Source organism: Balaenoptera physalus (genome assembly GCF_965194825.1).
Source record: "Balaenoptera physalus genome assembly, chromosome: 5".
NCBI classification, from domain to species: Eukaryota; Metazoa; Chordata; class Mammalia; order Artiodactyla; family Balaenopteridae; genus Balaenoptera; species Balaenoptera physalus.
In genome coordinates, this window is record NC_138884.1 from 113,202,372 (window position 1) to 113,230,370 (window position 27,999).

The 27,999-nt window shown below is 47.7% G+C and overlaps 1 protein-coding gene across 3 annotated transcripts in view; it reads right to left on the reverse strand.

Annotated features, from left to right (window-relative positions):
* The window catches only part of STX18 (syntaxin 18), a 120,748-nt gene that overhangs the window by 1,845 nt on the left and 90,904 nt on the right, over positions 1 to 27,999 (reverse strand). For all 3 annotated transcript variants that reach the window (XM_082462564.1, XM_082462565.1, XM_082462566.1), the window contains 4 exons: positions 22,517 to 22,632; positions 13,047 to 13,135; positions 3,830 to 3,888; positions 2,265 to 2,334 (listed from right to left, as the gene is read on the reverse strand). In XM_082462564.1, the coding sequence (XP_082318690.1) occupies positions 2,265 to 2,334; positions 3,830 to 3,888; positions 13,047 to 13,135; positions 22,517 to 22,632 (334 nt within the window). The remainder of the gene's footprint in view (positions 1 to 2,264; positions 2,335 to 3,829; positions 3,889 to 13,046; positions 13,136 to 22,516; positions 22,633 to 27,999) is intronic.

The following is a 27,999-nucleotide window of genomic DNA, read 5'->3' on the forward strand; positions in this document are numbered from 1 at the left end:
TCCTTCGCCGAGTGTATGTCACGATAGAAACAGTAGCTGCCACTTGCTAAGTGCTGGGGCTTTACACACAATGAACCCATGGGTCCTCATAGCACCTGACAGGTAGGCAACATTCTGATTTACAAGAGGGGAACTTAAAGCATAGAGAAGCCCAGAGTCACACAGCACCCAAGCTGCAGGACTGGGACTGGACCCGGTGCCCGTGCTCCCTCCACGCCGGCTGGCCGCCTTCCTCCACTCACTGGACAGGGAGAGTTCAATCGCAGAGTGGCCACCACATGCCAGGGGCTTCGAAGCACATGTGGCTTTAAAACATACATGCTAGCTTCAAAATGGCACTTTGTATATCACCATTTTCTCTCTCTCTTAAAAAAAAAAAAAAGCTAAAACTTAAAAATCAAAATGTTATGCAGGATGTTTGCAAAAATTTTACTGCAAATACTTGGAAAGCTTAAACATGGGATCCTGGGCTTCCACACGAGTGGCTTGCACCCCTGCACCGGCTGTGAACCACACTGAGGTCTAAGGAGCAGGACTGTCTCTCCCTCTGGGCGGTGGGGAGGGAACATAGACGAGCGTGGGTTTTAGGGAAACCTGACTGATACAGTACCGCAGAGAGGAAATCCACCTTCAGCCATCCGATTCCCAGCAGTGAATGCCACATAGTCTAAGGACCTGAGGGCCAAGGACTGCTTTGCTCCAAAATCTTGCTTTTTTAGAGAATCTCCAAGTGGGGGCTGGCTGACCACGGCCACTGTTCCCATGAGAGAACGGGTAAGAACCACCTTGCAACATAGATGAGGAGGCCCAGACAGACTCAGCTCTTCTCAGGTCTTAGAAACCCCGAGGGAGCCAGGCAGGGCTCAGCCTGTGCTCTGCAAATCCCTCCCAGGTCGAGGCCCGGAGCCCTGGGGGTGACACAGGGTGGGGCCCTGAGTGGCTCTCTGCCACCCCCTGGGGCACACGTCCAGAACCCCGGGACTGCTGCTTCCTAACTGAGAACCAGCCCCCAACTGAGAATCAAATGTGAATGGCAATCAGTGCTCCTCAGTGGCTGGGCTGTGTAGGAGCAGAAGCAGTGGTCGTGAAAAGTAAGGGCTTTTAGTGCACTTGGGCCCCAGGACCTCAGAGTACCTTGCTGCATGTAAGCAGCCCTGCTGTAGTGAAGGCCCCTGGCCCATGGCTCTGGCCGTGCTAGTGAACAGTGCATTACCCAGGTCTGCCACAGCCATGCCCACAAACTACAACGGCTCCTGGTTCCAGGACTGAGAGCCTGAGCGGCCCTGGCTCCTATTCACCACCCCTGAGAGTGACGCAGGTGAACTCAGCCCCGCTTTGCTGAGGGGGAAAGGGCTCAGGAGAGCCGCAGGTCACATGACGCGTGACGGGGAACCGGGTGGGGGCCGTCTGTGTGACTCCACCTGGGCTCTGAGCTCCTCCCGCCACGCCGAGCTGCCTCTAAGGACAAGTGGGTGCTCTGAGAGGGAGACATCTGACTGAGCGGTTTTCTGTGTCCGGAGGCTGAACTGATGGCCATCAGGCTTCCAAGTGAAGGCTTAGCAGATACATATTAGAATAGTTCCTGCAACACGCTAGTGAAAAGGGCAACTCGTATGAACCACCTTGTGTACCCAATGTGCAATGATTTGACTCTGGCTGTGTGGTTTAGGGGGCATTTTGTGAGTGGAGTATCTGAAGCCAAGTAGCCCAGTCTAACACAGTGGAGAAAAATAATTTTGTCTTTCAAACCCTTCCAGTCTGTGGATACTAAAAACAACAGGGAGAATTTATCAGGTGTCTGAAAACTTTGCCAGTTAGTGGCTGCTGGAAGAATTTCAGAACTGTAGGCAGGTGGAAATGACATGAAAATCCACGTATGAGGACAGTCACATTTCCTGTGAGGACGGGACACCTGAGGTGGCGGGGACCCGGCACCTGAGAGGGCCAAGTCTGAGCTTGTAACACCGTTGACTGAAAAGCCACTACTCATGCATCGCGCCGGGTGCTTTCCATGGGTTATCTCGGAGCCTTACGACAACCATGCAGGGGCCACTCTATTTTACAGACGAAAAAACTGTCACGTGCTCCGCCGCACAGGGCTGGGGCGTGTGGAGAGCTGCCCCGGACCGCAGAGGCTGCTCCCGGGGAAGGGGAGGCTCTGGGCACACAGCTGCAGAGGCCCAACGACCTCAGAAGAAATGTCCCGAGTTCTTAGTATCTCCCCGTTTTAAGCTAAATCTTAAAACAACTATATTTTTTCTTACTTGTTGTAAAACCTTCTCTGTGAATATCTCTTGGAGTCTGGAAATTTCAACCACCTTCCCTTCGATTTGCCTTCATAAAAAAAATAGATTACACATTAACTCTTAGTACTTGGTGATCTTAACAGCAGTGTCACACATTTCTAAACAAGTCGTCTCTTCTAAGTGAAGGCATGAGAGAGGGAGGGGACGCCGCGTCAGGTTCAGGGAAGGAGAACACGGGCAGAGGAAGAGTCACTCTCCTTACTGGTTCCCCTTTAACATCCCTCAGCTTACTGGGGCATACTGGACTGTTTGGAAACCCACCCCGCCCCCCTGCATAAGCTGACTTCGGGGCCCAGCCTCCTGAGTCAGTGCCTGGGCCAGGGGCACGCAGCTGCACCCAGTCACACAAAGCAAAGTCTCCTTTAACACCGAGCCCTGTCCTAGCAACACAGTGACAGATGGTGGGGATTCAAAAGAAAACGTCAGAATGTGTCGTTTCCCAACTTCGTTACCTCTCAGCAGGTTGGGGGGAAGAGTGCATTCACCACTCAGCCCAACTCCCTGTTGAAAGGAAACCTGATTCTGGCTGAAAACATCCCACGCTGGGCTATCAGCAACTAAGTGTGTGGGCTTCTCCCCGTTTCATGGGCAGCAAGGGTGACCCTGGGGCAGGCCGGGGGGTGCATGTCTAGAGGCTGAGCTGACAACCGCTTTAGCACAGGCAGCGGCTGAGCTCCCAGCCCAGGAGGAAGCGGAAATGTTCGATGGGGAGATGATTCCTAGCTGTGTCGCTTGGGCCTCGAGTCCCCCTAGACCAGGTGAGGGAAGGAGAGGAGACTTGGGAGAGGAGTAAGGAGGGGTGAGGGCGGGGAGAGTGCCGTCTCAGAGGAAGGACTGGGAGACCCGCCTGCGAAGGCAGAGACAGCGGAAGAGCCGGGGGCAGCGGTCAGAGGGAAACACCTGCACTCAGTCTCCAGGGCTGCGCAAGTGCAACGTCAGGATGCATCTTCTTTTGGGAAGTGACCACAGGGCAACAAGAGTTTCGGTGCATCCTTTCAGAATGCTCCTGGCATTCACAGGGCAAGAGGCCTGAGTGCTTTCACTGGAGGGCTGGCAACCGTACCTGTGTGGGCCACGGCCACGGCCACGGGCCTTCTGCGTGGCTGATCCCTCTGGTGAGGGAGCAGCCGGACCCCAGTGGAGCCATCTGCAGGGCTTCCCTCTGTCAGCCGTCCCTCACGAGGTCTCCCTTTCATCTTAGCGTAATTAAGTGTAACTAGCCCCCACGTGGCAGTGGTCATTACGTTTGGTGTCATCTGCCTTCATGAGCCGATCCTCTTGGATGGGGCAGCAGCACCTGGGAGCCTCGTAGCAGCCCGTGGGGTTATCTCACAGGCCCACAAGTCAAGGGGAGTCAGTGAATTCAGGCAGTTTCCGTGACCCCCTAAATGGCGGGAGGGGGGCTACATTTGGCCCAAGGGCCACATGTGGATGCCTGGGCACCAGAGTAAATTAATAAAGTTCCTAGTTTTGGGGAAAGTTGTAAACTAGGCCATCGGCTCACAAAGGAACCACACACATACCTCACTTCGTCAAACAGGCTGTTCATTTCACCAATCAGGCGCTGATTTTCTTGTTCGAACTGTAAGGAAACAAACACATTAAGAATGACGACAAACTGACTAGAGTCTCAAAGCAACACAGCCAAAGGCAAGTGTCGAGCAAGGCGTGTCTGTGCAAAAACCTTGGATCCGCCCTCCAAGAATCACTCCGGAGCCCCTCTTTCCAGCGTGGATCGTGGCGGCATTGCTGGAAGACCCTGAGTGTTCGTGTGAGGATAGCCAGGCCGTAGGAAGAAAATGAAACCCCGCAGTGCAGCGGGGCTGCCTGTGGCTGGACTTGCCTCTCACTCATTTGAACCGCAAGCATGCAAGCCGACTCTGATTGGGAGCGCGGAGGCCTGTGGGTCAGCCCCGTTAGGCTGGCCGCCCTGCTCTCCCTCTGGGCCCTCAAGACCTCCTGATATCGTCCTCTTTAAATGGAGCGGTGAGGTTGTGCGGCTGCGCTGAATCAGGGTGGTGGCAGGACCGCACTGGGACTCAGTCTGATTGCAGGGCCTGGCCTTGGCCAGTCGCCACAACAGGGACAGAGGCCCGGGAGCTGGAGAAGCTGCATTCCCGGTGCTCGGGACGGCACCCGGCTTTGGGGCTCAGTCTGGGTAAGGACGCCACCCCGGCACCCGGGGAGTTCATCAGAGCTGAGTTAACTCTGCAGGGTGGACAGCTGCTCTCCCAGCCATCCTGCCAACTCGATACTGGTCAAACGCGAGCATGGCGCGCACCTGAAGCGCCGCCGTGGTGTGGGACCAGGAGGAGCTCCCCCGTCCTGTTGTCCACGATGATGACTCAGTCCTCACGCGTCCACTCCTCCGTCTCTTCCCCGACGGCTCCCACGTGTTCCCAGCTCACATGCCACCTTCTCCATGATACTGTCCTGGGCCTTGGCGCTCAAGGTTATTTCTCATGTTTCTAACCGTGGCCTGGTATCTTCTCAAAATCCCTTAGACTATTAGCCATTTTCTGCCTTGTACTGCGTTGTGCGTGTCTCAAACTGTCTGCATGACTATGAGCCGCGCAGGTGGGAACTGTATTGGACCCACACGCATTGGAAAAAGCCGCTGCCCACACGCAGGGGCTCGGTCCACCAGGGAGGGGGGCTGTGCTCTCACCTCCGCACCTGCCCGCGCCGCAACCCTGTCACGCCTGCCGGCCCCTCCGCACCCCTCACCTCCGCCTTGCTCACTCCCGCGCCCTGTCACTCAGGGCGGCTTCCTCCAGCGGGGCCTCCTCAACGTCCAGTCCTTTTCCTCTCCCTCCAGCCCCTCCGTGAGGCTCTCCGCTGGCACCCTCCCTTCCTACTCTGCCAGATTTACTTGGCACACTTGCTGTATTCGTTCCTTCCCTGCTATCTAAGTTCCGCCCTCATCTCTCATATTCTCCTTCGGTCTGCCCTCCATCCCGTCAGTCACATGCCGGCCCTGCCCCTGCACCCTGCAGATCAGGTCTGATGCCAGGTCCATGAGCCGGCCACCCCACAGGCCTCTCCGAGGGCATCTCCTGCCATCCCCCGCCTCATCTCTGCACAGGCTAGCTCTCAGCCTGAGGTGGATTTATCCTCTGGCCGGGGAACTCCAACTGGTCCCTAGAAACCCAGCATAGGCACCTTTGTAGTCATCAGACGCAGCAGGGCAGGTTTGATCATGTTCTACCATCCGCCTCTCTTTAAAGTTTCTCTGCTCTTGCCTCCATCACTGCACTTCCACACTTGTTCGGGGTCTGGCTCCCCTCCTGGGCGGGGTGGTCTTTCTCCTCTGGACCCCGAGCCTAGCACAGGGCCCAAAACACGACGGGGCACGGGTTCCCAGCACCAGCTGCTCACCAAGGCACAGAGGCCTCCACTCCACCCCAGGCCACCTCAGAGGACGGGGTTGGCGAGGCTCCGGGAGGGCAGGAGCGGTGGGGAGCCTCCTGCAGCGCCAGGGCAACCGGCAGGCTGCCTTGCTGCCACGGCACTGCCACGGCCCTGCTCTGCAAGAGAAGCCACGGCAGTGAGAAGCCCGCACAATGAAGAGCAGTCCCGCAACTAGAGAAAGCCCGTGCACAGCGATGAAGACCCAATGCAGCCCCCACCCCCCAAAAAAAAGCTATTTAAGGGAATAAAAGCATCACTTTTGAGTCTGAAAGAATCAGCTCTGTTAACTGTCAACAGTTACCTAAGTGTCTGATATATATGAAAAAATACAATTACTTTAGCATGTGGGTGCTAATTTGACTAATTCTCTCAGGTACTTTACTCAGGTTTTGGTGGGGGGGTTGGCAGGGGGCATAGTCTTTGAATTTTTCTAACGATAATATGGCCCTACCCTTCTAAATCTACAGTCCTTTCATGCTTTTAAACTGTTCCTAAACAAAATTAACTAAGGGTTTGAGGTGGTTTATTACTGGAAATGGTCCTTGGGAACAAAGCTTTCTTTTTGTTTCCTCCCCAATTTAAGGGCGCCTGGCTTTCTTTTAAGCCTCTTGGTAAGTGTTACTGATTTATTTATTTTTTGGTTGGTAATTGTTACTCCTGAAGGGCTCCTGTTAGCAGCGGTCAGGAGTGGGATCAGATTCTGCCTCTGATTTCCTTCCAACCCACGGGTTCTTGATGCTACCTGAGAAACTCCCCGTTCCTGGAGGAAGTGAGAGAAACAAATGCCTCAAGGGATCAAGCAGTGGTAAGGGCTGAGCAGAGAGGTTTGCCGGTTTGCCGCACCACATTAATGGAGAGTAGCCTCCATTCAGGGGTCGGGAGTAACAGTGAAACTGCATTTAAAAAACCCAACAAAACCCGTTTCCCACAGGGAGCCATTTAACGAGATCCGGCTGCGCTCTGGTAGGTTCGGCAGCGGCCAGCATGCTGACTGCATTCACTCGCACAGGCTGCAGGGTGGTTTCCGAGACTGTGGGCAGCAAACCTGTACACCTCACCTCTCATCTGCGGAGTGAGGCAGGGAGCCACCAAATGCCAGGCTGCAAGGGGAGCTAGGGGCTATGCCAGGGGCTTTGATGGCCCACTTCCTGTGGCCTCATGGGAACTTCCTGGGTGACGCTGGCCCAGTCTCTGGCCTTCTGTGTGGCCTGTCAGTTTCTCTTTGTGAACAGATGTGGTTGGTTATTCTTATCCTTTCCTGCCTGATCCTGAGGGTGGGGAGGGACAGCTCCTTCATCTTCTAAGCTGTGTGCCCTTGGGCAGGTAACTTAACCTCTCTGTGTCTCTGCCTTCATCACTAAACTGGGGATAATTGTAGTACTTAATAGGGTTGTTAGGAGGAAGATACGTGCTAATACGTGGACGCTGCTTACCAACTTCACCTCCTCGATAAATGTTAATTACTGTTATTTAATCTCTTCAGGAGTCAGATCCTGGATATGCAAAATGAGTCATTAAATGCTTTGACGGCCCCTTCCCCCTCCCTGGTTTCAAATTCTAGAGGGCCACTACTGGTCTCCTACCCTCTCAGGCCTGAGAAGCACAGGCACACAGCGTGCCCTGGGGCTCCCTGGCAGCCCGCACAGGCAGGGGCTTCACAAGGTGCAGTGCTGAATGCAGCCTCAGCTCCACGATCAGCACCAAGGGCAGGGGGACCTACAGGCCCTGAGAAGACACACCTGCCATGCCCTCCGTCTCCAAGAGTCCCAGAAAAGGGAGATGAGAGGCCTGGATGATGGGGGAGGTGGGCAGGCAGGGCCCGGCAAGCATGACAGCAGCCAGCCTGTCCTTCTGGGCCATTGCACTCTACGCTGTTTAGGTCTCACAGCAAAACACAGTGCTTTCCCTCAGTGCAGACCCCCAACAGCAGTGGTAGGCATCATGGTTAAGAGTCTAGGACTTGGGGGCCCAGCAACAGTCCCTACCACATGGGGCAGCATAAATTAATAAATGCTCAAGCGCTCAGATGGTACTGGGCTGAGACGGTGTGTGTGTGTTACACGCACGTTAGGCAGTATCATTTAACTGCTTTATTCCATTCAGAAGTCAGTCAGACTTCCAAACAGGGCCCCCCAAAAGCGTTTATAATCTGGTTTAAAGGATACAGATCCACATTGTGAATACATTGTTACAGAAATCCTTTTTTAATCTAATCCTCTTTACTATAGTTTTAAAAAGAAAATCATTCCTACCAAGGCCTTTGAGTGTCAGACGAGACCAGGAGAAGTGTCTGCATTGCAAAGACCTAAGAACAGTTCACTGAAGCAACACTGTGAACCCACAGGGGGCTTGGCCTAGAAGGCAGTCTGCCCCCTTGGCTCGGGAGCCCACCGCCCAGGCCCACTCTGGGCCCTTCTAGTTGTGCTTTATCTGTGCCAAACACCTTCACACTTGTGGCTCTGTGACCCTCACCGTGACCCCCACCTGTGCCCCTGTGAACCTCCCCAGGGTCTGTACCCCAGCTTTCACCTGTGTGGCACTCAAATTCTATCAACAATTCTCCTGTTCTCAATGTGTAAGCCAAGCTTGGCCACAGACCACAAGCCCTGCCAGCCAGCCACCTACCTGGTGCTTCCAAGGGCCCACCTTCGGACACAGGGGCTAGGGACACTTTTCATGTGATCTGAATAACAGAAGTCACATTCATGTCTTTAAAAATTAGTCCAAGAAATACATCACTAAGTGCAGTGGTTTCACTGGAGGCAAGTAAAATGAATGTGGGCTTAGAAAGGAGGTATTTTCTCTGGGTAACATCAGAAAACAATTTGGTTCCACTCAGCCTGACCACAAAACATCTGCTTATATTAACTCAAAGGCATTAATATCCCTGCATCACGAGTGATGAATGGAAACGTATTGTGCGAATCATACAATGCTCCGCAGCCATTCTGGAACGAGTAACAACAGCTCCTATGGGTGAAATAATGAATTAAACTGCTATTATAGGGCTTAATTCATTATTTTACCCTGAGGAACAGTGATTATGACTTATGACCACAATTTGCTGTAACACTTTCCAATTTAAAACCAATAGTATGGCATTTCTTTCTCTTCATTTTCAGGGTTGAGCCTTTTAAATAAGGCTTGGGTCAGTCAGACTGTAAGATATGGTACTTAGCTATGAGCCCCAATTAAGAAAGAAGTGAACTGAACATTAAACAGCTTGTCATAAAAGTACTGAACAGTACAGCCTTTTGCCCCATCCTCTTGCAATTACGCAATAAAAATTAGGGAGGTCCTGCTGGTTCTGATTGCTTAGGTCACAGATATCATGACGCCGAAATAGCTAGCATTATTGGGAATGATCCCTGGCATGTTTCTGGACAATGCTTCATTCATTTGGACAATGCCTGGACAAAGCACGGTGCACCAACCATCATTATGGAAAGACGGGCCTTATGACATGAACACGTGTTTCTCATACGCATCAGCTACATACATCACACTCGGAATGTGTGCAGGGAACCCAGGACCACACGGGTCCAGCAACGATCTCTCACTGTTTGTGAGGGAACATTCTCTGAGCAGCTGCTATGTGCCCTGCACTTTCCTGGGCACTCATACATACATGACTGTATTCCTGACAATCCTGTCAATTTACCAAGCTGAAGTTCAGTGAGGCTTATTTTCTTGCCCCCAAATTACACAGGCAGTAAGTGACATAAAGAGGATTAAAAACCAACTCTGTCAAGTCCCAAAGCCCTTGACTGGGGCCATCTCTCACCGGGGCCAAGCATCAGCTAATCACAGATATCCTTGCTGCCAGCCTTCCACTGGTCCAACCCCTGTGCATTTGCAGCTTCTAAGCACGCGTCTGTGTAGGTTAACAAGCCGCTGCTGCTCACCACTGCCTGTGGGGAAAGGCAAGTCCTCTGGCAAACGACCGACTGCCATTCTTCTAGCTACTTCCTTTATGAAGCGGTGCAGTGTAGTTTTTAAAAAGCCCTAAATGGAAGCTAAGTTCCGCCTAAATACAAATGTATTCTTTCTTAATGAAGGGACAGTACTATACATATTTTTATCTCTAGCAAACATAGGTGGTCATGTTACATGATACGGGGAACGTGACATCATTTTCAATATAGAGTTATTCTGTATAAACTGAAGAAAAACTATGAGCTTTTAAGAAACTCTGGCCATCATTTGGCTACCAGCGAGCATAATCAACTTGTCCTTTAGCCTGTTGGCTTCTCTGCCTGGGCCTGCCCTACGGCATTGCATCCCCGGGTGATGTGCTGTGCCTTTCTCTCCCCTGTATGCACTGTTTCAAACACCAGCCCTCGGGTGTATCCCACAGTCACGTCTCCAGCCCAAAACCCAAGCCCAGGATCCCAGCGCCACCAGACACCTCCCGCGGACTCACACCTGTCGGTGACCAGGTCATTTCCTGACTGCCGGCATCCTGCTTCCCCAGGTCACAAAGCTCCAGGCTCTTTCTCCTGCCTCGCTCTCTCACACGCCCCGCTGCCCCCCAGTGGATCACCAGGTCCAGTCCGCTTCCCGCAGCGTCTATCTCATCTCTGCTCTCACTTCCACTCCCTGGCCATCGTCTTCAGCCTCTCTCTACTTGACTGGGCAGCCACGGCTGCTGCCTGGAGTCGTGCTGCAGTCTACACTGCGAGGCCTCCGGGTCACGTGCCTGCTGATCTGGGGGGCACTGAGCACGTACTCCAAGTCAGAGGTGTGGAAGGAAGGCAGGGGCCTGGCAGGCCACTTTAAGGTGTCTGAGTTACTTCCTTAGCTCAGAATTATTTTTATCTATCAAGGGCACCCCCATAGCAAGTCCCAGGAAAGTCATGGCTAATGGTGTCATCACTGGAATCAGTGTCACGCTTCTAAGGTGATGATCTTAAAGGGGAAACTGCTCGTCTGGGTGAATGAATGTGTGTGAAACAGTCCTGAGGATAAAATATGTATGAAGACTCCATGGAGCGGCAGCTGCCACCCTGCGTGGCCCTTTGATCCTGCCGTGCGGGCAGCACACACACCACAGCCCCTCCCCACACACGTGAGCACTGCCCAGGCCCCCCCGACCCTGTGCAGGCCAGGGCTGTCCTGCCTCTGTGCACACCTGCCGCTCTGAAGGGGAAAGGCCGAGGGAACTCAATAATGAGTGCCTTCTGTACGCCTGGCAGCCTCTTGGGTCGGCTCACTCAGTCATTAGCCCACCGTGAGGGGCCACCGGTGTTTCAATCCCGCGACCAGGCGTGGAGAAGAAACAGGAAGCCTCGAGAGCAAGAGGACTCCGAGCCAGCTTTCTGCTCTCGGCAGCCAGCGCTCAGGAGGGCAGACCTGGCCCCCTGGCTGGGGCTGGTGAGGCCTCTGTCAGGCCGCCCAGGTCAGTCCGCCAGTGCTCCTGTGCGGGCTACACTCACCTAGACCACCAGATCCCAGCGGGCACTCACATGAGCTGTAATGCAGGAAAAAAGCTCAGGGTTTGGAGCCAGGGCTCGGGGCATGGAGCACGGCTCAGCTCCTTGGCTCTGTGACCTTGCACGGGCTTTGGAAGTTTTGTGCCCCATTTTCGTCAACTATACAAGAGAGATAATTCCTACTTCACTAGACTGTTAGGAGATTAAACAAAACAAGGCCTGCCACATAGAAGGTGTTCATAAATAAAAATAATAACAATAATAGCTTAGATAGAATATTCTAGTAGTTCTTACTGATGATCCTGCTTTACCATTTAAAACAACCTAGAGTTTTTATATTACATTCAACAAAGTCACTTATCCATTCAACAAACAGTTCCCACCCCTGCTCTAGGCTCTGGGAACACAGCAGTGAAAGCAGACAGATTTCCACCCTCGGGGCACCTGTATTCTAGTGGAGGGATGAGGGCAGGATGTGGGCACACAGACATAGTGGCTGGGGCCACTTCAGGCCGGGTGGTCGGGGAAGGACTCTCTGAGGACATAACATCTGAGCCTGTAAGACAGGAAGACAAGAGTGAAGAGCTTGGTGACACGAATGCCTCTGTGTGAGGTCTGGGAGGAGATGGGGGCCTCCCTCACTCGACAGCCATGGCTCGAAGCTCTACCTCTCATCTTCTTCAGGAGACATCAGGAGACCGCTGACTGCAGATAGGCTCAACCACTTACTAACGAGGGGCCCGTGGACAAGAGAGCCGACTGCTTTTTGCTAAAGTTACAAGGAGACAGTAATGCCCCAACACCTCTTAGTGTGATTACTGAGAGTATCACGGATAAGACAAGTACTAAAAAGTTCTGTCCACCGTAAACAGCTGCAAATTAAGGTGTCATTTGCCAGGCACAGCCACTGGAGGGGGACTATGTGGGAACTGGCTTCTCAGCTCTTTGGGCAAGGCCAGCATCCCACCGGGGCAGCTCTAGGACACATCTGTTCCCAACCCCAGGTACACGTACTCCATGTGGCTCTGTCACACCAATGTCCAGACAGCTGTGCACAGACCCAGCTGTAAACGAACAGGCAGGGGCTCTGGCCAAATCTGTCCCTTTTCTTTTGAAACTCACCCAGAGATAATAAACTACAATTGGCAACTAGGGGACAGGTAAATAAAAGGAGGTGATATTCGCAGTTAAGGTGTTACTCTTTTCATTCTTCAGCCATTACTTATGCTTTCTTCACATTACCATGCACCAGTAATTCAAACAATTAAAAAGCACCATGGGCTTCCCTGGTGGCTCAGTGGTTGAGAATCCGCCTGCAATGCAGGGGACACGGGTTCGAGCTGTGGTCTGGGAAGATCCCACATGCCGCGGAGCAACTGGGCCCGTGAGACACAACTGCTGAGCCTGCGCGTCTGGAGCCTGTGCTCCGCAACAAGAGAGGCCGCGATAGTGAGAGGCCCGCGCACCGCGATGAAGAGTGGCCCCTGCTTGCCGCAACTAGAGAAAGCCCTCGCACAGAAACGAAGACCCAACACGGCCAAAAATTAAAAATAAACAAATAAATAAATAAAATTTTTTTAAAAAAAGCACCATAGCAGCGATTATAAAAGACCCATTTAGAATAGAAGACTATTTTACTGCTGCTGAAAAGACATCTAATATTAATAAAATTATTCCAAGGCAATTTCTTCTTTAATGCTACTGCAAATTTAAAACATATGAAAAGCATACTAAGAATCTGGAAATCAAGTGGAAAATTGATCTAAAATATTTATTTATAATTTTTAAAACTCAGTATAAAAATTAGGGCAAGGGTATTTAGGATGACCTCCTACTCAATGAAATATTCTTACTAAAACTAGTTAAAAATACATGATTAGGCAGAGAATAGCATTACCATTTGTATTTCTTCTGGGGATAATTCATCTTCACCTTTCCCATCTCCCCAGGTTCCCAACTCAGGTTGTGCTTCGGCCGGAATCTTTTCTGTTAAAAAAAAAAAAAAAATTGAAAGTAGGCAGAAGGCAAAATATTCACTTTAGAATAGGTTGTCTTAGGATGCAGGCATATTTAAAAACATGAGATGGAAGGAAATCATAGAGCTTTGTCCACATTCAATTATCTGTTGGTTAATATTCAAGCACTGCAGCATGACTCTTTACAATGTAAAGGTGTGTTTGTGTGTGTGTGTGTGTGTGTGTGTGTGTGTGTGTGTGTGTGTGTGTGTGTGTGTGTGTGTATGGATAAAGGGGACCCACGCACATTTTCAGTATTGCCCTGATCTCAGTAATGGTTGCAAACCAAATGGACATTCTTCAGGACCAGTTTTCAAGCGGACTTGACTTCAAAACACGTACTCGTACACTTATACCCCTCCCTCTACTTTTTTTTTTTTTTTTTTCCTCCCTCTACTTTTTAAAGATTGCAAAATGTATGGGTAATTTCATTAAAAAAAAATATATATATATATACATACATATATATATAAAATAGAGGAAATGACATACCACGCCAATCCCATTCTCCTCCCAGAAGTAACCACTGTCAGTGCTTTGATGGAGTCTCGCAGGCTCTATCCAGCACACTCACACACACACAGATATGCAATTCCCTGCCTCCTCTGCCCCCACCGCAGCCTAGAGATAATTTATAGTTCTGTGTGTGTGGTAGTGTGCTTTTCACAAAGATATCAGTGGTAACACAATGTTCTAAAACTTGCTTTTTATAACTTAACAATGCATCTGGGTGATTATCCAATGTCACTCCACATAGATGTACCTTGTTCTTTTAATTGCCGCATAACATTCCACCATAAGGAATTTTCTGTGTAACTGTAACTCCACTGATAAACCTTTGGTTACTTTGGGTTTTCTGCTAGTACAACGGTACGTGTGCCAGTCCATGCTTTGGTGCATTTTGATGTACTCCAGGACGGGAACCTGGGCATGGACTGCTGACTGGCGGTAATTTTACTTTTAATCTAGAGAACATTTTGACCGGGATCACATAAACATGGGCCAGATCTTTGACAGAGCAGACCAACAGCACAGCTCCCAGAAGGGGCTGCCCCACCCGGGACCCTGATAGAGAGGCCTATGCGGCTCATCCAGGGGTGGGCTGGGAGCAAGGTGGGGGGGGAGGGGGGAGGCGGAGCGTCACCCCTGGGTGGAGGCTGTAATGGGGTCTTTTTTTTCTATAGGTGACTTTGTGTCGGGTGTCTCAGCAGTGCCTCTGGGCTTGTCAGTGGGTTGCCAAGTACTTAAAGGCAAATACTGCTTCTTTTTCTTTTCTTCCCCAATCTCAGTAAATTTCCCATAGCTGCTCTCAGCCCCATGAAATGGGCAAAAGCCCAGAGTTTTTGTTTTGAGACTGATAAGGGAAAAGAACATAATGATAGCACCAATTTAGAGAAAGATTAGGCAGACCTATGTACAAGGTATGGTTATTATTCTGGATATGTCATCACAAAAAAACTCCATGTCATCTGCGACCTTGTGTAAGTTTTTAAAAATTGGCTGTTTTTGCCAGAACTGTCATCATATTTATAAAAGACACATGTATAACTTAGATATAATATAGTACCTATAAATATAATATATAATTTTTATATAAAAGATATTTATAAAAGGTTGAAAACATCTTTAGAAGCTGAGGAGGTATTTTTCTGAGACGACATTCTTCAGGTGGAACATCTGTACTTTTCACTCATCCCACCCCCACCCCTAGAGCCCTCTATCTCCTACTTGACCTCATTATTGTGTCCATCTCAAGCTTTTACCTTTATGTGTTTTAAGGATAAGAACATCAAATTTAGAAACACAGAAACATCATTCACATCAGAATGAAGCATGAATCAGCTCTGAGCTAGAATGGAAAGTTTGTTAGGAGCCTTTGCAGCCACCTGGAGCCACCCTGACCTGCAGCTATAAGAATCAGCCTGAAGCACGGCACACCCCACGCGAGTGCTCTGCCCAGACCTCCATGCACCCCGATGCCAAGGCACTCAATTCCAGACTCCTTGGTCCAGTACTCGAGGCCCTCCGTATGGTCTGGCCCCATCCACCTTTCCCACCTTAAGGCCCACTCCTCCTCCCCTTTCTGTGAGTTTTGCTGACCCAGAAGTGGTTTCTTTACTGACTACATTCCATACCTCTCCCACGCTTTCCGGCCTCTGAGTATTTACTCATGCTGTTTCCTCTGCCTAGAACATTCTAAGCTTCCCCTTTTTCAGGTTCAGACTAATTTCTCCGGACCACCTCCTCCTGAAGTTCCCTGGCCCTCTGAGTGGACTACGTCCTTCCCACCTGTGCCCTCTCTTTTGGCACTACTCACTTTCTCAGGGGCTAGAATCTGATCCTGTCAACTGAGGGCAGGACCCGTGACTGACTGGAGAAGAAGGGCAAGAAGTATTCACAAATAACCGTACCCATCTTAGCGGAAACCAATGTCAGGAAACAAATTATAAATGGGTCCACAAAGATCTCATCCTGGCTGAGTAAGAATATGGAAGGAAAAAACCTAAACCTCAGATATGCACAGAAGGTCAGCTGTGATCACAGAGGTGCTTTATTGTGCTGCCTAAATGAAAAAGTAACAAGACTAGTGCCTTTTTTAAGAAACAGGAGTATGACAAGCAAGAAACCACCCTCTGCCTAGAACTGTACCGCCTAGTCCTACACACTAAAGTATTTTTTCTAAGTTACGTCTCATGTTTCAACAGCAAAATGAAAAACCTGAAAAGATAAGCAAAAAGACACCACATAGCCCAGATTTTAAAAATCCTTCTGCTAACCGTAGATAACCTTAGCAAAATGTCCACGGACAGGAAGAAGCTGTCTTCCAACGGCACAGAGAAAAGGGCAGATACACGACCCCTAAGAGGAACCAGCTGGGTGTGGGGGACGAGATTTACCTGCCAGCATCGAGGTGGGGATGGAGATGAAATGTCAAAGGCCCTGGAAAACTGGTAGCACCACGGAGGTCTGCGCAGGCTTCTCCCCTCCCCACACATTCCCCTTAGGTGACGCATCCGGGCCCGCGGCTCTGAACTGCCTATGTCCTATGACTCCCAACGACCTCCAGCCCTGAGTTCTTCCCTGAGCTCTAGGCTCGCTCCAACAACGGACTCACTATTTCCACCTGGAAATCCAATAGGCATCTCAGACCTCACGCGTGTAGCCAGAATATGATTCTGCTCCCTCCCACTCCTCCCGGCCTCGCTGCCGAACCTCATCTTCCTCGCACCTTCCTCCTCTTGGTCGGTCCAGCCCAAACCTAGAAGTTGCCCTTGGCGGCTCTCTGTCCCTCACCTCTCGTGTCCTACCTACTGGCTAACCTTCAGTTCCCAAGTGTGAGCGGAGTTTGAGCCCTTGTCTCCATGGCCATCTCTGTCTCCACCACCACCTCCCTCAGGTGACACCTCGTCCCGCCGGCGTGTGGCCTCCTGCAATAGATTCCCAAGTCCACTTGGTTCCTCTTTTTCTCACTCCACTCCAGCTCCACACGGTAGTCAGGGAGGTTTTAAACGTGACCCAGGCCTTGTCACGCTCAGCTTCACAACCTCCAGGGCTCCTCACTACACAGACTCAGAGCTGAACCTTTGCCACGGCCTGTAGGGCCCTGTGTGATCAGGCCTCTGCCTTCGTCTCTCACCCCTTCTTGTACCATTCTCACTGGTGCCTCCCTCTGTGAGTGTGAGTGTGAGTGTGTGCACGCATGTGGAAATATGCCAGTTCATTTCTCCTTGATCTTTTCACTGGCTGGTCCCTCTGCCTGGAGAACTTTTACCTGCAGGAAGGTTCTGATTTCTCCATATCCTACAAACGTGCTTGTTATCATCTGCCCTTTTCATTCTACCCATCCTGGTAGGTGTGGAGTGGAATCTCATTGTGCTTTTGATTTGCATTTCCCTGATTACTAATGATGTTGTGCATCTTTTCGTGTGCTTTTTGGCCATTTGTATTTCTTCCTCAGAGAGATTTCTATTCAGACCCTTTGCCCATTTTAAAATTGGGTTATCATTTTCTTATTGACTTGTAAAAGTTCTTTCCATGTTCTAGATATAGACCCCTTATCAGATATATGACTTTCAAATATTTTCTCCCATTCTGTGGGCTTTTTTCACTTTCTTTTTTTTTAACCTTTAAAGCACAAAAGCTTTTAATTTTGGTGAAGGCCAGTTTATCTAATTTTTCCTTTTGTTGCTTGTGTTTTGGTGTCATATCCTTGTTAATCTTTTGTCAAATCTGAGGTCAGGAAGATTTAGCCCTATGCTTTCTTATAAGAGTTTTAGGGTTTTAGCTCTGTGTAGGCCTTTGGTCTATTTGAGTTACTCTTTTATAAATGGTGTGACTTAAGTGTCAAACTTTGTTCTTTTGCATGTGGACATCCAATTTTCCCAGCACCATTTGTTGAAGAGACCGTTCTTGCCCCCTTGAATGATCTTGGTCCCCTTGTTGGAACTCAGGTGACCAGAGCCACACGGTTTTAATTCTGGATTCTCAATTCTGTCCCATTGATCCATATGTCCATCCTTGTGCCGGTACCACACTGTCTTCATTACTGTTGCTTTGCAGTAAATTTCGAAATTGGGAAGTGTGAGTCCTCCTACTTTGTTCTTTTCCAAGACTGTTTTGGTTATCCTGAGTTCCCTGCACTTCCTCATGTATTTTAGAATCAACTTGTCAATTTTCACAAAGAAATCAGCTGGGATTCTGAAGAGGAGGGCATTGTAACTGTAGATCATTTTGGGGTGTACTGCCATCTTTTTTTAAAAAAATTTATTTATTTTTGGCTGTGTTGGGTCTTCGTTTCTGCGCGAGGGCTTTCTCCAGTTGGCGGCGAGCGGGGGCCACCCTTCATCGCGGTGCGCGGGCCTCTTCACTATCGCGGCCTCTCTTGTTGCGGAGCACAGGCTCCAGATGCGCAGGCTCAGTAGTTGTGGCTCACGGGCCTAGTTGCTCCGCGGCATGTGGGATCCTCCCAGACCAGGGCTTGAACCTGTGTCCCCTGCACTGGCAGGCAGATTCTCAACCACTGCACCAGCAGGGAAGTCCCTGTACTGCCATCTTAACAACACTAATTCTTCTGATTCATGACCTTGGGATATTTTTCAATTTATTTGGATCATTTTTAATTTCTTTCAATAATGATTTGTAGCCTTCAAAGTATGTTTTACATTTTTGTTGAATTTATTCTTTTTGATGCTATCATAAAGGAATTGTTGCTTTTTAAATTCCATTTTTGGATTGTTCATTGAAAGTATACAGAAATGAAATCTCTGTATAATGGTTTTGTATCCTGCAACCTTGCTGAACTCATTTATTACTTTTCTTTTATTGGTGGATTCCTTAAAATTTTCTGTACACAATACCAGGCGGTTTGTGAATAGAAAAAACTTCCTTCCTAATCTAGACTTTCATTTCCTTTGCCTTCCTAATTGCCTTTGCTATCTTGGCCAGCCTACTAATTGACTTCCAGTACTCATTTGAAAAAGAATCCTGCCCAATCCTTAGTGTCAAGCAATGGATCTCTTCATAGCTGCTCTACGAACTAATGTAAAATGTGCTCTTTGTGGAGCCCTACTGCACATGCCAGACACTGCCTGGCCCTTTATACTAGCTCCTGAAATGCTCACAACAAACCACAGCCACATGATACTGTAAGAAAGTGGAGGCTCAGAGTTCAAATAACTTGTCCAAGGTCACGGTGCAGGACAGAGGCCAGACTGTGAAACCAAGGTTCACGACCCTTCCATGACATCACACTGCAACCACTGTGCTTTCCCTTCCCTCACACTCAGAGGAAGGGATGGTCCATCTCCATGAACAGAAAATAGATAAAGGTGGGGTACAGCAATGGTAATAGCTTTCTTTTGGGAAAAACAAACAAAATGAAGTAGAAAAAGCCTGTTATATATGCAGGAATTTGTACATAAAGTGTGCACATTTTTAACAAGCACTAATTCAGATTTTATTACCCTTTGGGACTCCACATAACCAAGGAAGAGATGACTCAGAAATAAGCATCACCAAATTACCATGGAGGAAAGAGCTGCCTGGTGGAGCTGTGGGGACAGTGAAGTGGAGCCAGGAGTGGCAGCAGGGGCCAGGATGCAGGGGAAATAGCAAGAGAGAACCAAGATGGGGCGGGAGGAGTCCTGAGATGCATTTACAAAATGGGGGAAATGGTTCTCGGAACTGCCGCTAAATGCTGCAGCTGGGACCTTGACGGCTTCCAGAGAGACACCCTTCACACCATTCTGCTCCTACACGCTGATCAGAAGCTAAACTGGAGGGTTCTCTCAACATTCTGGTGGGCTGGCTTAGTCAGGAGATAACTTCGTGATTATAAAGCATCCCAATACTGACTTTAACATAAAAATATAAACCGTGAGGAACAGCATTCTTTCACTGACCATTTGTTTTCTACCACCGAGAGGCATTAGGTTCCTTTTGCTTCAGGAAATATTTCCACAGCAACTAAAAGCAATCAGTGCTCCAAATAGAGTCTTCATTCATTCATTTTTTTCAACAAAGATTTAATGAGCACCTCCTATGTGCCAGGTATTGTTCTGGGTGCCAGTGTTACAACACTGAACAAAGCACATACAGAAATTCCTGTCCTTGTGGAACTTATGTTTTAGTAGTGGAGACAGAGCATAAAGGATATAAATGAGTCAAACATATAGAAGGGCAGCGACAAGTGCCGGGGAGAAAGACAAAACAGGGAAGACCAGATCGGGAGGCTTAGTGCCTCATCCTCTTTCTACTGACCCTCATTCCTCAGGGATCCCAGCCTGTCTCATGGCACTGACGTGATCTAAAGACCTGTCCCCTGACCTCTAGACTCATAAACCCAACTTCCTGCTCAGCCTCTGTGCCAGGCATCCCTAAATTAACATACTCCACGCTGAGCTGACCTGCAGTCCCCGGCCTGCCCCTCCTCAGCCTCCCACATCTCAGTGAAGGGCTGCCACCTTCTTCCCACTGCCAACAACCACTGCAGCCTTCCTTGCCCCATCTCCTCCTCATGCCCCACATCCAGGGAGCACATTCTGTGGCTCAACTTTCAAAATATATCCAGAATCCTACCCCTTCTCCCCCACGTCCCTGCTCCCATGCTTGGTGTGGTGCACCACCACCTTGCTTCTAGGAGACTTTAGCAGCCTCCTAACTGTCCCTATTTTGCTTCTTGATCCCCTAAACAATCTATTTCAACAGAGCAGCCAGAGGGACCCTGCTCAAATGTAGTCCTCTGTGTGACAGTCCTCTGTGCAAGCATCCTGGTGGCCTCCCCCCTCACTCAGGGTAAACAGCTCTCCCGTGGCCCGGAAGGCCCCATGACCTTGGTGCCCTGGTACTTGCTCGCCTCCTGTCCCTCTGCTCTTCCCTTACTCTGCAGCCTCCCGGCTGCTCATCAGCACACCAGGCACTTCTGCTTCCTTTGCCTGCGACCCTCTTCCCACAGAGAGCCACATGGCTCACTCCTCACTGCCCTTGGGTCTCTACTGAAACCTCAAGGACTCCGACCTCTCCAGTGGGCCAAATCTCTATTACCAGGACCCTCTCTCTTATAGCGCAGACTGACTGTGTACCCAGTTGTGTAATATTCCATTACCATCTGTTCCCCTCTGGACTGCAAGCACACGTGCCTATTTTCTACTCGCTCCTGTATCCCCAACACCTAGCGCAGTGCCTGGCATAACAATTCTCAGTGTGAGCGAGGGACCCCAGCAAGGGCAGACTCTCTTCACATGAGATTTACCCTCACCTGGGCCCCAAGACTCTGGACTGGCTTCTCCCCACTCTCAGCAGCCCTGACAATAGCTCCTGAGTGAATGAATGGATGGATAAAGGGTCGAGCGGCTATATCTGGCAGGAGTAAATTTAGATATGATACCCCTATGTATTGTTTACGAAAAGCAGGGCCCCATCACTTTGTGACTGATGCTGGGGTTTTCCCTCATTAGGGACAAGTGGAGATGGGGATGGGAGGGTATGTGCGAGGCCTCTGGCCTATGGGACAAGGCAGCCTCCAGAGAGGATGGGCTCAGGCTCGACAAAGAGTGACCCACACCTGGAATCCCAGTGCCGCCCTTATCTTGTTATTTGACTTTTAATAGGTTATATAATTTCTTCAAAGCTCTGTTTCCTCACACATAAAATGATGACAATAACACCTCAAAAGACTCAATGAGACTTGATTTGTTGACACCCCCAGTGGGTGTCCAGCACAATGAAGGGGGGGGTCACTGAACGCCAGTCTCCTTGCCCTTCCCACAGAAGCTGTTTTCAGTCACAGAAAGGCCTCTGGCATCTTTCAGGCTCACAAAGCCCCAAATGCATTCTGAATTCCCTCACTTGTAATATGCAGGGAATAAATTAGACGGAAGGGCAGCACAGACCCACATGTAAATGCCAGGTCCACCATTTATGAACTTTTAACTTGGACAAGTTTCCCAGCCACTCAGAGCCTTTAAGAAGGCTCATCTTAAAAAAAAAAAAGGTCATAAAATCCCTCCCAGAGGGCTGCTACAAGGATGGTGGTGATGTCTGTGAAGATTCAGGACAGTGCCTAGCACCTGGGAGGCATGCAGTAAATGACAGCCACTGTGAGAGTACAGGAGAGGAGGCGAGGAAGACTCTCGGGCCTCAGCATCCTGGGATTCACACAAAGCAAAAGCTCATGTGCCTCTGAGGTACAGCAAACTAAGCATGCAACCCCTACACAGGGTGGCCACCCTGGCCAGACACATGGATTGAAGACGTCCCTGACAGCATTATATATATATTCCCCTATGTTTCCAGACTTTAGAGAGACACTGTATTTACCCAGCATCCACCATGTGTTAGGAGGCCGGCTAGCAAACATGAAGACAGGAAGTGTATAAACCCAGACTTGCATTTTGTCCTAGTGGCTCAATTGGCTGACAAGGGCGGCTGACACCACAGGCTCCGCCCCAAGGCAGGATGGTCAGGTCCAGGCAAGGTCAGTGCTGACAGTGCACTGCGTGGGTGCAGGGGAGGCAGCGCCCCGCCGTTCCCGAGACTGACAGGCAAAGATCCCCATGATTCTTCCAGGTTCTAAGTCTCCATTCCCCACCCCACTGGTGCGCAGCAACTCAGGCCCTTTCTCTGGACCTTGGCGGCTGCCAGGTGACTGGGGGATCCTCCCACCCCGCCCCTGCGGCGGCATTAAGATCCAACTGTGGCCAAATGAGACTGACACTTCTGTGTTTCCTTTGCTTTATGCAAATACTAACACCACAAGATGTCTGGGGCTGTGTTCCTTCTTTTTCTGCTTTGTATTTTGGCCAACGTGTCACAAGGAAGAGGCGCAAGGCAAGATTTTGATTTTAATTCATACCTGGAAATTCTTCAGTGACAGGTCTTTCTTCAGAGTCTTTTGAAGGATTCTGTGAAACTTTCTCAGAAGACATGGATTCTCTTGTCTTTGTATTTGGTTCTGGTTCCAGCTTAGATCTAAAGATAAAAAATTAGCAGTCATATCATTTACTTACACAACAGGATTCCGCCTGAAAGCAGAGAGGAGTCACACGTGGCCCTCACGCTTGCTCTGTGCCCTCTGGGGGAGAGCAGAGCCGCTGCCCTGGGCCCAGCAGCCATCCCCACACAGCTCTAGTGGGGCACTTACTACATAGCAGACCGCACACCCCCAGCCGTAGCACGCAGCAGGACGAGTGCCGTCAGGATGCGCCGTAAGAAAGGACACCGGAACAGCCCGATCTCCTGAACCCACATTCTACACGTGGGCAGCGAAGGCCGAGGGCTCTAAGTTCAACAAACCCAAGAAGCTGGTTGTCTTACACCAATGCAAAAGTGTTGCTGACTACACACACGCACGTGTTATATAACAAATATGACATATAAGTAATATCTGAAAAGAACTGAACCGTAAAAGCCCAAGTCTTTAAATATCCACTGGGGGGCAAGGCCTTGACTCAGGTCCCTAAGCCTCAGCACTCAGCACTGGCCCTGGGCTCCTCCCACAGTGTATTCTCTTCCACCCTCAGGGCCAGGTGCAACCTCACGCACTCACAGAGGCCTCCTCTGACTCTCCTACCTAAAAGAGGCCTCCTCCTGTTACTAACCTGTGCCCCAGTGCCTGTCTGTCTTCTCCCCAGCAGTCACTGCAGTCTGGAATCACCCTGCTCGTTCATTTCTTTATTGTCTGTCTCACTCCACTGGCGTGCACGCTCTGAGAGCAGGGTACCTGACTTTGTAAGTCGTGGTTGCTGTGTGGCCCTAGGTTCTAGATGAGGGTGTGCCATTTAGTGTTTAATAAATATAGGTTGAATGAATGGATACTTTATAATTGTCAATAAATGGCTAATACGAGGAAAAACAACCCGGTTATGAAACAACGGGCCTTGTACTGGAATTCATACAGCACTATGAAAATTCTAGGCAGATTGCTAAAAAGATCTAAGATAATTTCCACGTTACTAGGCAGAAAGACTAAAAATAAAAAGAACAATGTAAATGCATATCAGGATGATATAATCAATGCCAGCTAACATTTACTGAGGGCTTATCAGGTATTGGGCACTTTTCTAAGCACTGTATATGCATAAATTTATTTAATGTCATACACCCCTATAAAGTAGTTACTAGTATTAATGGCCTTTTTACAGAGGAGGAAACTGAGGTATAGGGAAGTTAGGAAACTTGCCCAGGTCACATAGTTAGTAAATGGCTGGGGTGGGATGTGACCTTAGGGAACCCAAAACACAACAGACTAGTGTTCTAAGAAAGGCTGTTTCGGAAATGCTCCTCTACAACATTAACAAAAGAAATTTCAAAAGTAATTATAATATCAATCATGTTAACTGTTCCAGTTACTATGGCTGAGTAACAGACCACTCTAAAATTTAGTGCCTTGAAACAATATTAATCATTTACCACCTATCAATGTTTCTGGGGTCAGGAATTTGGGAGCAGCTTGGCTGGGTGGTTCTGACTCATGAGGGTACCGTTATAGGGCAATGGGGCCCCACCATCTGAAGGCTTGACTGGGGCTGGAGGGTTCACTTCCAAGGACGCTCATTCACACAGCTGTGTGTTGGTGCTGGGAGGAGCCCCATCTCTTCCTCGTGGGGCCATGTTAATGTGTCACCTGGCATGGCAGCTGGCTTCCCCCAAAGAAAGCAGTCTCAGAGACTATGGTAAAAGCTTGAATGCTTTTTAGAACAGCCTCAGCCTCAGTTTATAACAAACTGTCATTTCTGTCATATTCCACTGCCCAGGCAGTTGCAATGGTCCACTCAGGTTCAAGGAGAGGGAATACAGACCTCATATCTCCCGCTCAATGAAGCAGTAACAAAATCACATTTTAATAAGACCATGTGGAATGGGATATGTTTGGGTGCAGCCATCTTTGAAAAATAAATCTGCTATTCTAAGTATCACAGATATGCACCAAGATATCGTTTCAAGGATATACAGCACTGCTTATAATAACAAAAAAATGACTTAGATGTTCATCAAAAAGTACCTGGTTTAGAGTTGGAAGATACAACGAAAGAGAAGACTCCATTTTCAATAGCCAAAACAAAAAAGATTAAAAAACTAACAATAACAACAAAAATTGCAGCGTAAACTTAGCAAGGAAAGCCCAAAACTCACAGATGTTCTTGAAAGATAAAAAAAATATACTGTAACAAATGAAAAGATATATCATGTTCTTGGATTGAAAAAAGAAATATCATAAAGCTGTTTGTTCTCCCTAATTTAAAAATATAATGTGATCCCAATAAAAATATCACCAGGTTCCCCCACCCCGCCATCATGAAGTCAGACAAGTCAATTATAAAATTCATTTGGAAACATGCAAGAATAGTCAGAACAACTGTAAATAAATATTGAACTCTAGTTAATGATATACATGCTGAAGTATTTAAGGATAAGTGTACTGATGTTTGCAATTTATTTTGAAATGCATAAAAAATGCCAAATAGTGTTAACGCCTATGGAGGGAAATCTGGTAATATCTAGCAAAATTATATTTACTTTCTAACCCAGCAATATGACTTCTATGACTCTATCCCAAAGATACAGCAATAATATGAAAAGGTAGGTGCGAGGCTATTCATTGTAGCAATTTTGTAATTCACTTTTAATACAGCAAAATCCTGGAAACTAACCATATGTCCATCAACCTGAACTGGCTTAATAAACTCTGGAGTACTATGGAGCTGTAAGGAATGAAGAATACCTTTATATACTGCTATGGAGCAAATCAAGCAAGGTGAAGAGAAGTGCATATAGAAGGGAACTTCCATAATCTGATAAAAGACATCTACAAAAAATCTACAGCTAACATCATACCTTATGGTGAAAGGCTAAATGTTTTTCCCTAAGATGAGAAAAAAGGTAGGGATGTAGTATACCTGGGCAACAAGAGAGGAGAGAGAACAATTACAAATCATTTTATGAGGCCAGCATTACCCTGATATGGAAATCTAACAAAGATATGACAAGAAAGGAAAATTAGACAAATACCTTCATGAACATAAATGCAAACATCCTTAACAAAATATAAGCAAACTGAATTTAACAATGTATAAAAACAGCAATGCATCATGACCAAGTGGGATTTATCCCAGGAATGCAGAGTTGGTTTAACATCTTAAAATCAATCTGTGTAATACACATTAACAGAAAAGAAGAAAAGCACATGATCATCTCATTAGATGCAGAAAAAGCATTTGAAAAATTCAAGATACCTTCACAATAAAATGTTTCAGCAAACTAGTACTAGAGAGTGTGCAGGAAAGGGTTGACGCAGCAGGTTTGGGTGTTGCAACTCTACACATTACAAAGAAACTGGCCCTGGACCAGTTCCTGGGAGATAACCACCAAGCTCTTAGAACATCCTGCCTGATAAAGACTGTTTTTGTACCCCTGGGGCCTTGGACCACACCAGACAGTTTACACTAACAATGTGATTAATGTTGGGGTCTTGGACCAAGCTGTTTGAGTTTGACCTCTGGAGGGACCAGACTGATTAACTGAAGTCAGCGGCTTGGGTGCTCCGGGCATACATGACTGATCCCCCATGAAATCCTGTGGGCTTCCCTGGTTGACAAATACTGTGTACATGTTGTCCCACATCACACATTCTCATTGCTGGGAGAATTAAGCACTGTCCGTACTATTCCATTGGGAGGACAACAAGAAGCTTGCATCTGGTGGCTCCTGGACTTTGCCTTACGTGCCTTTCACCTTTGCTTATCTTAATCTGTTTCTTTTCACTGTAATACTATACCATGAGTATAACAGATTTTCTGGGTTCTGTGAGTCCTTCTAGCAAATCATTAAACCTGAGGGCAGTCTTGGGAACCCCTGACAAAGAAGGGAATTTCCTAACCTGATGAAGAGCTACAGCATACCTATAGCTAACATCACACTTAATGTGAAGCAATAAATCCTTGCCCCGTAATTAGGAACAAGGCAAGGATGTCCATTCTAACCACTTCTGTTCAACATGGTACTGGAGGCCCACATCCTAGGCAGTGCAATAAAGCAAGAAAAAGAAATAAAAGGCATAAAGATTATGTTATTTATATATGGCATTATTGTTTATGCAGAAAATTACACAGAATTTACAAAAAAGCTGCTAGAACTAATATGTGAATTAATTAAGGTTGCAGGACAGAAAGTATTTTGCAGATACAAAAATTAATTGTATTTTCTATATACTAGCAATGAGAAATTGAAAAGGAAAATTAATAAAACAATACCACTTACAAGAGCTTCAAAAAATCTAGGAATAAAAAAATAAAAAAAAAGAAAAGAAAATCTAGGAATAAATTTAACAAAAGATGAGCAACACCTCTACGCTGAAAATGACAAAATATTGCTGAGGAAAAGAAATTTAAATATAAAGATAGAAATCAATGAAAAGATATACCATGCTTGTGGATAGATATTAAGATATCCATTCTCCCTAAATTTATATATTGGTTCGATATGATCCCTATAAAAATCCCAGCAGGTTTTCTGAAGTAGCTGACAAGCTGATTCTAAACTTTCTATGGAAATATACAAAGGATCTAGAATAGCAAAAACAAATTGAAAAAGCAGAAATTTGGAGGACTAACATCAGCTGACTTGAAGATTTACTACAAAGCCACAGTAATCAAGATAGTGAGGTACCAGAATAAGAAAAATCTGATTAATAACACTGAATAAAGAGTCCAGAAACAGATATATATGTATGGTCAATTGATTTTTGACAAAGGTGCCAGGTCAATTCAATGAGGAAAAGAAAGTTGAAATATTGCTGGAATAAGTGGATATTTATATGGAATAAAATGAACCTCAACCTCATCTCACTATATCAAAAAATTAATCTGAGATAGATGATGGGCCTAAACATAAAACCTAGAATCACAAAGATCCTAGAAGAAAACATGAAAGAATAGCTTGGTAGACAATATAAAAACAGATAAATTGGACTTCCTCAAAATTAAGAGTTTCTGCTCATCAAAGGACACCTTTAAGAAAATGAATAGACAAGCCACAGAACAGGGAAACATATTTGTAGCACATATCCAGCAAGGAACTTGTATGCAGGCTATACAAAAATAACTCCATTACAAGTCAACAATAAAAAGACAAACAATCCGGTAAAGAAATGGGTTAAAGACTTGAACAGACATCTCAAAGAAGAAAATATACGAATGGTCAATAAGCAGAGGAAAAGGTGCTCTAGACCACAGTCTAGAGCAAGAGCTGAAAAAATTAGCTATTACTACTGCTGCTACTATCACTGGGTAGTAAGAAAAGGCAGAGGGGTTAGACAGTCTTGTGAAATCCTAAAGAAAT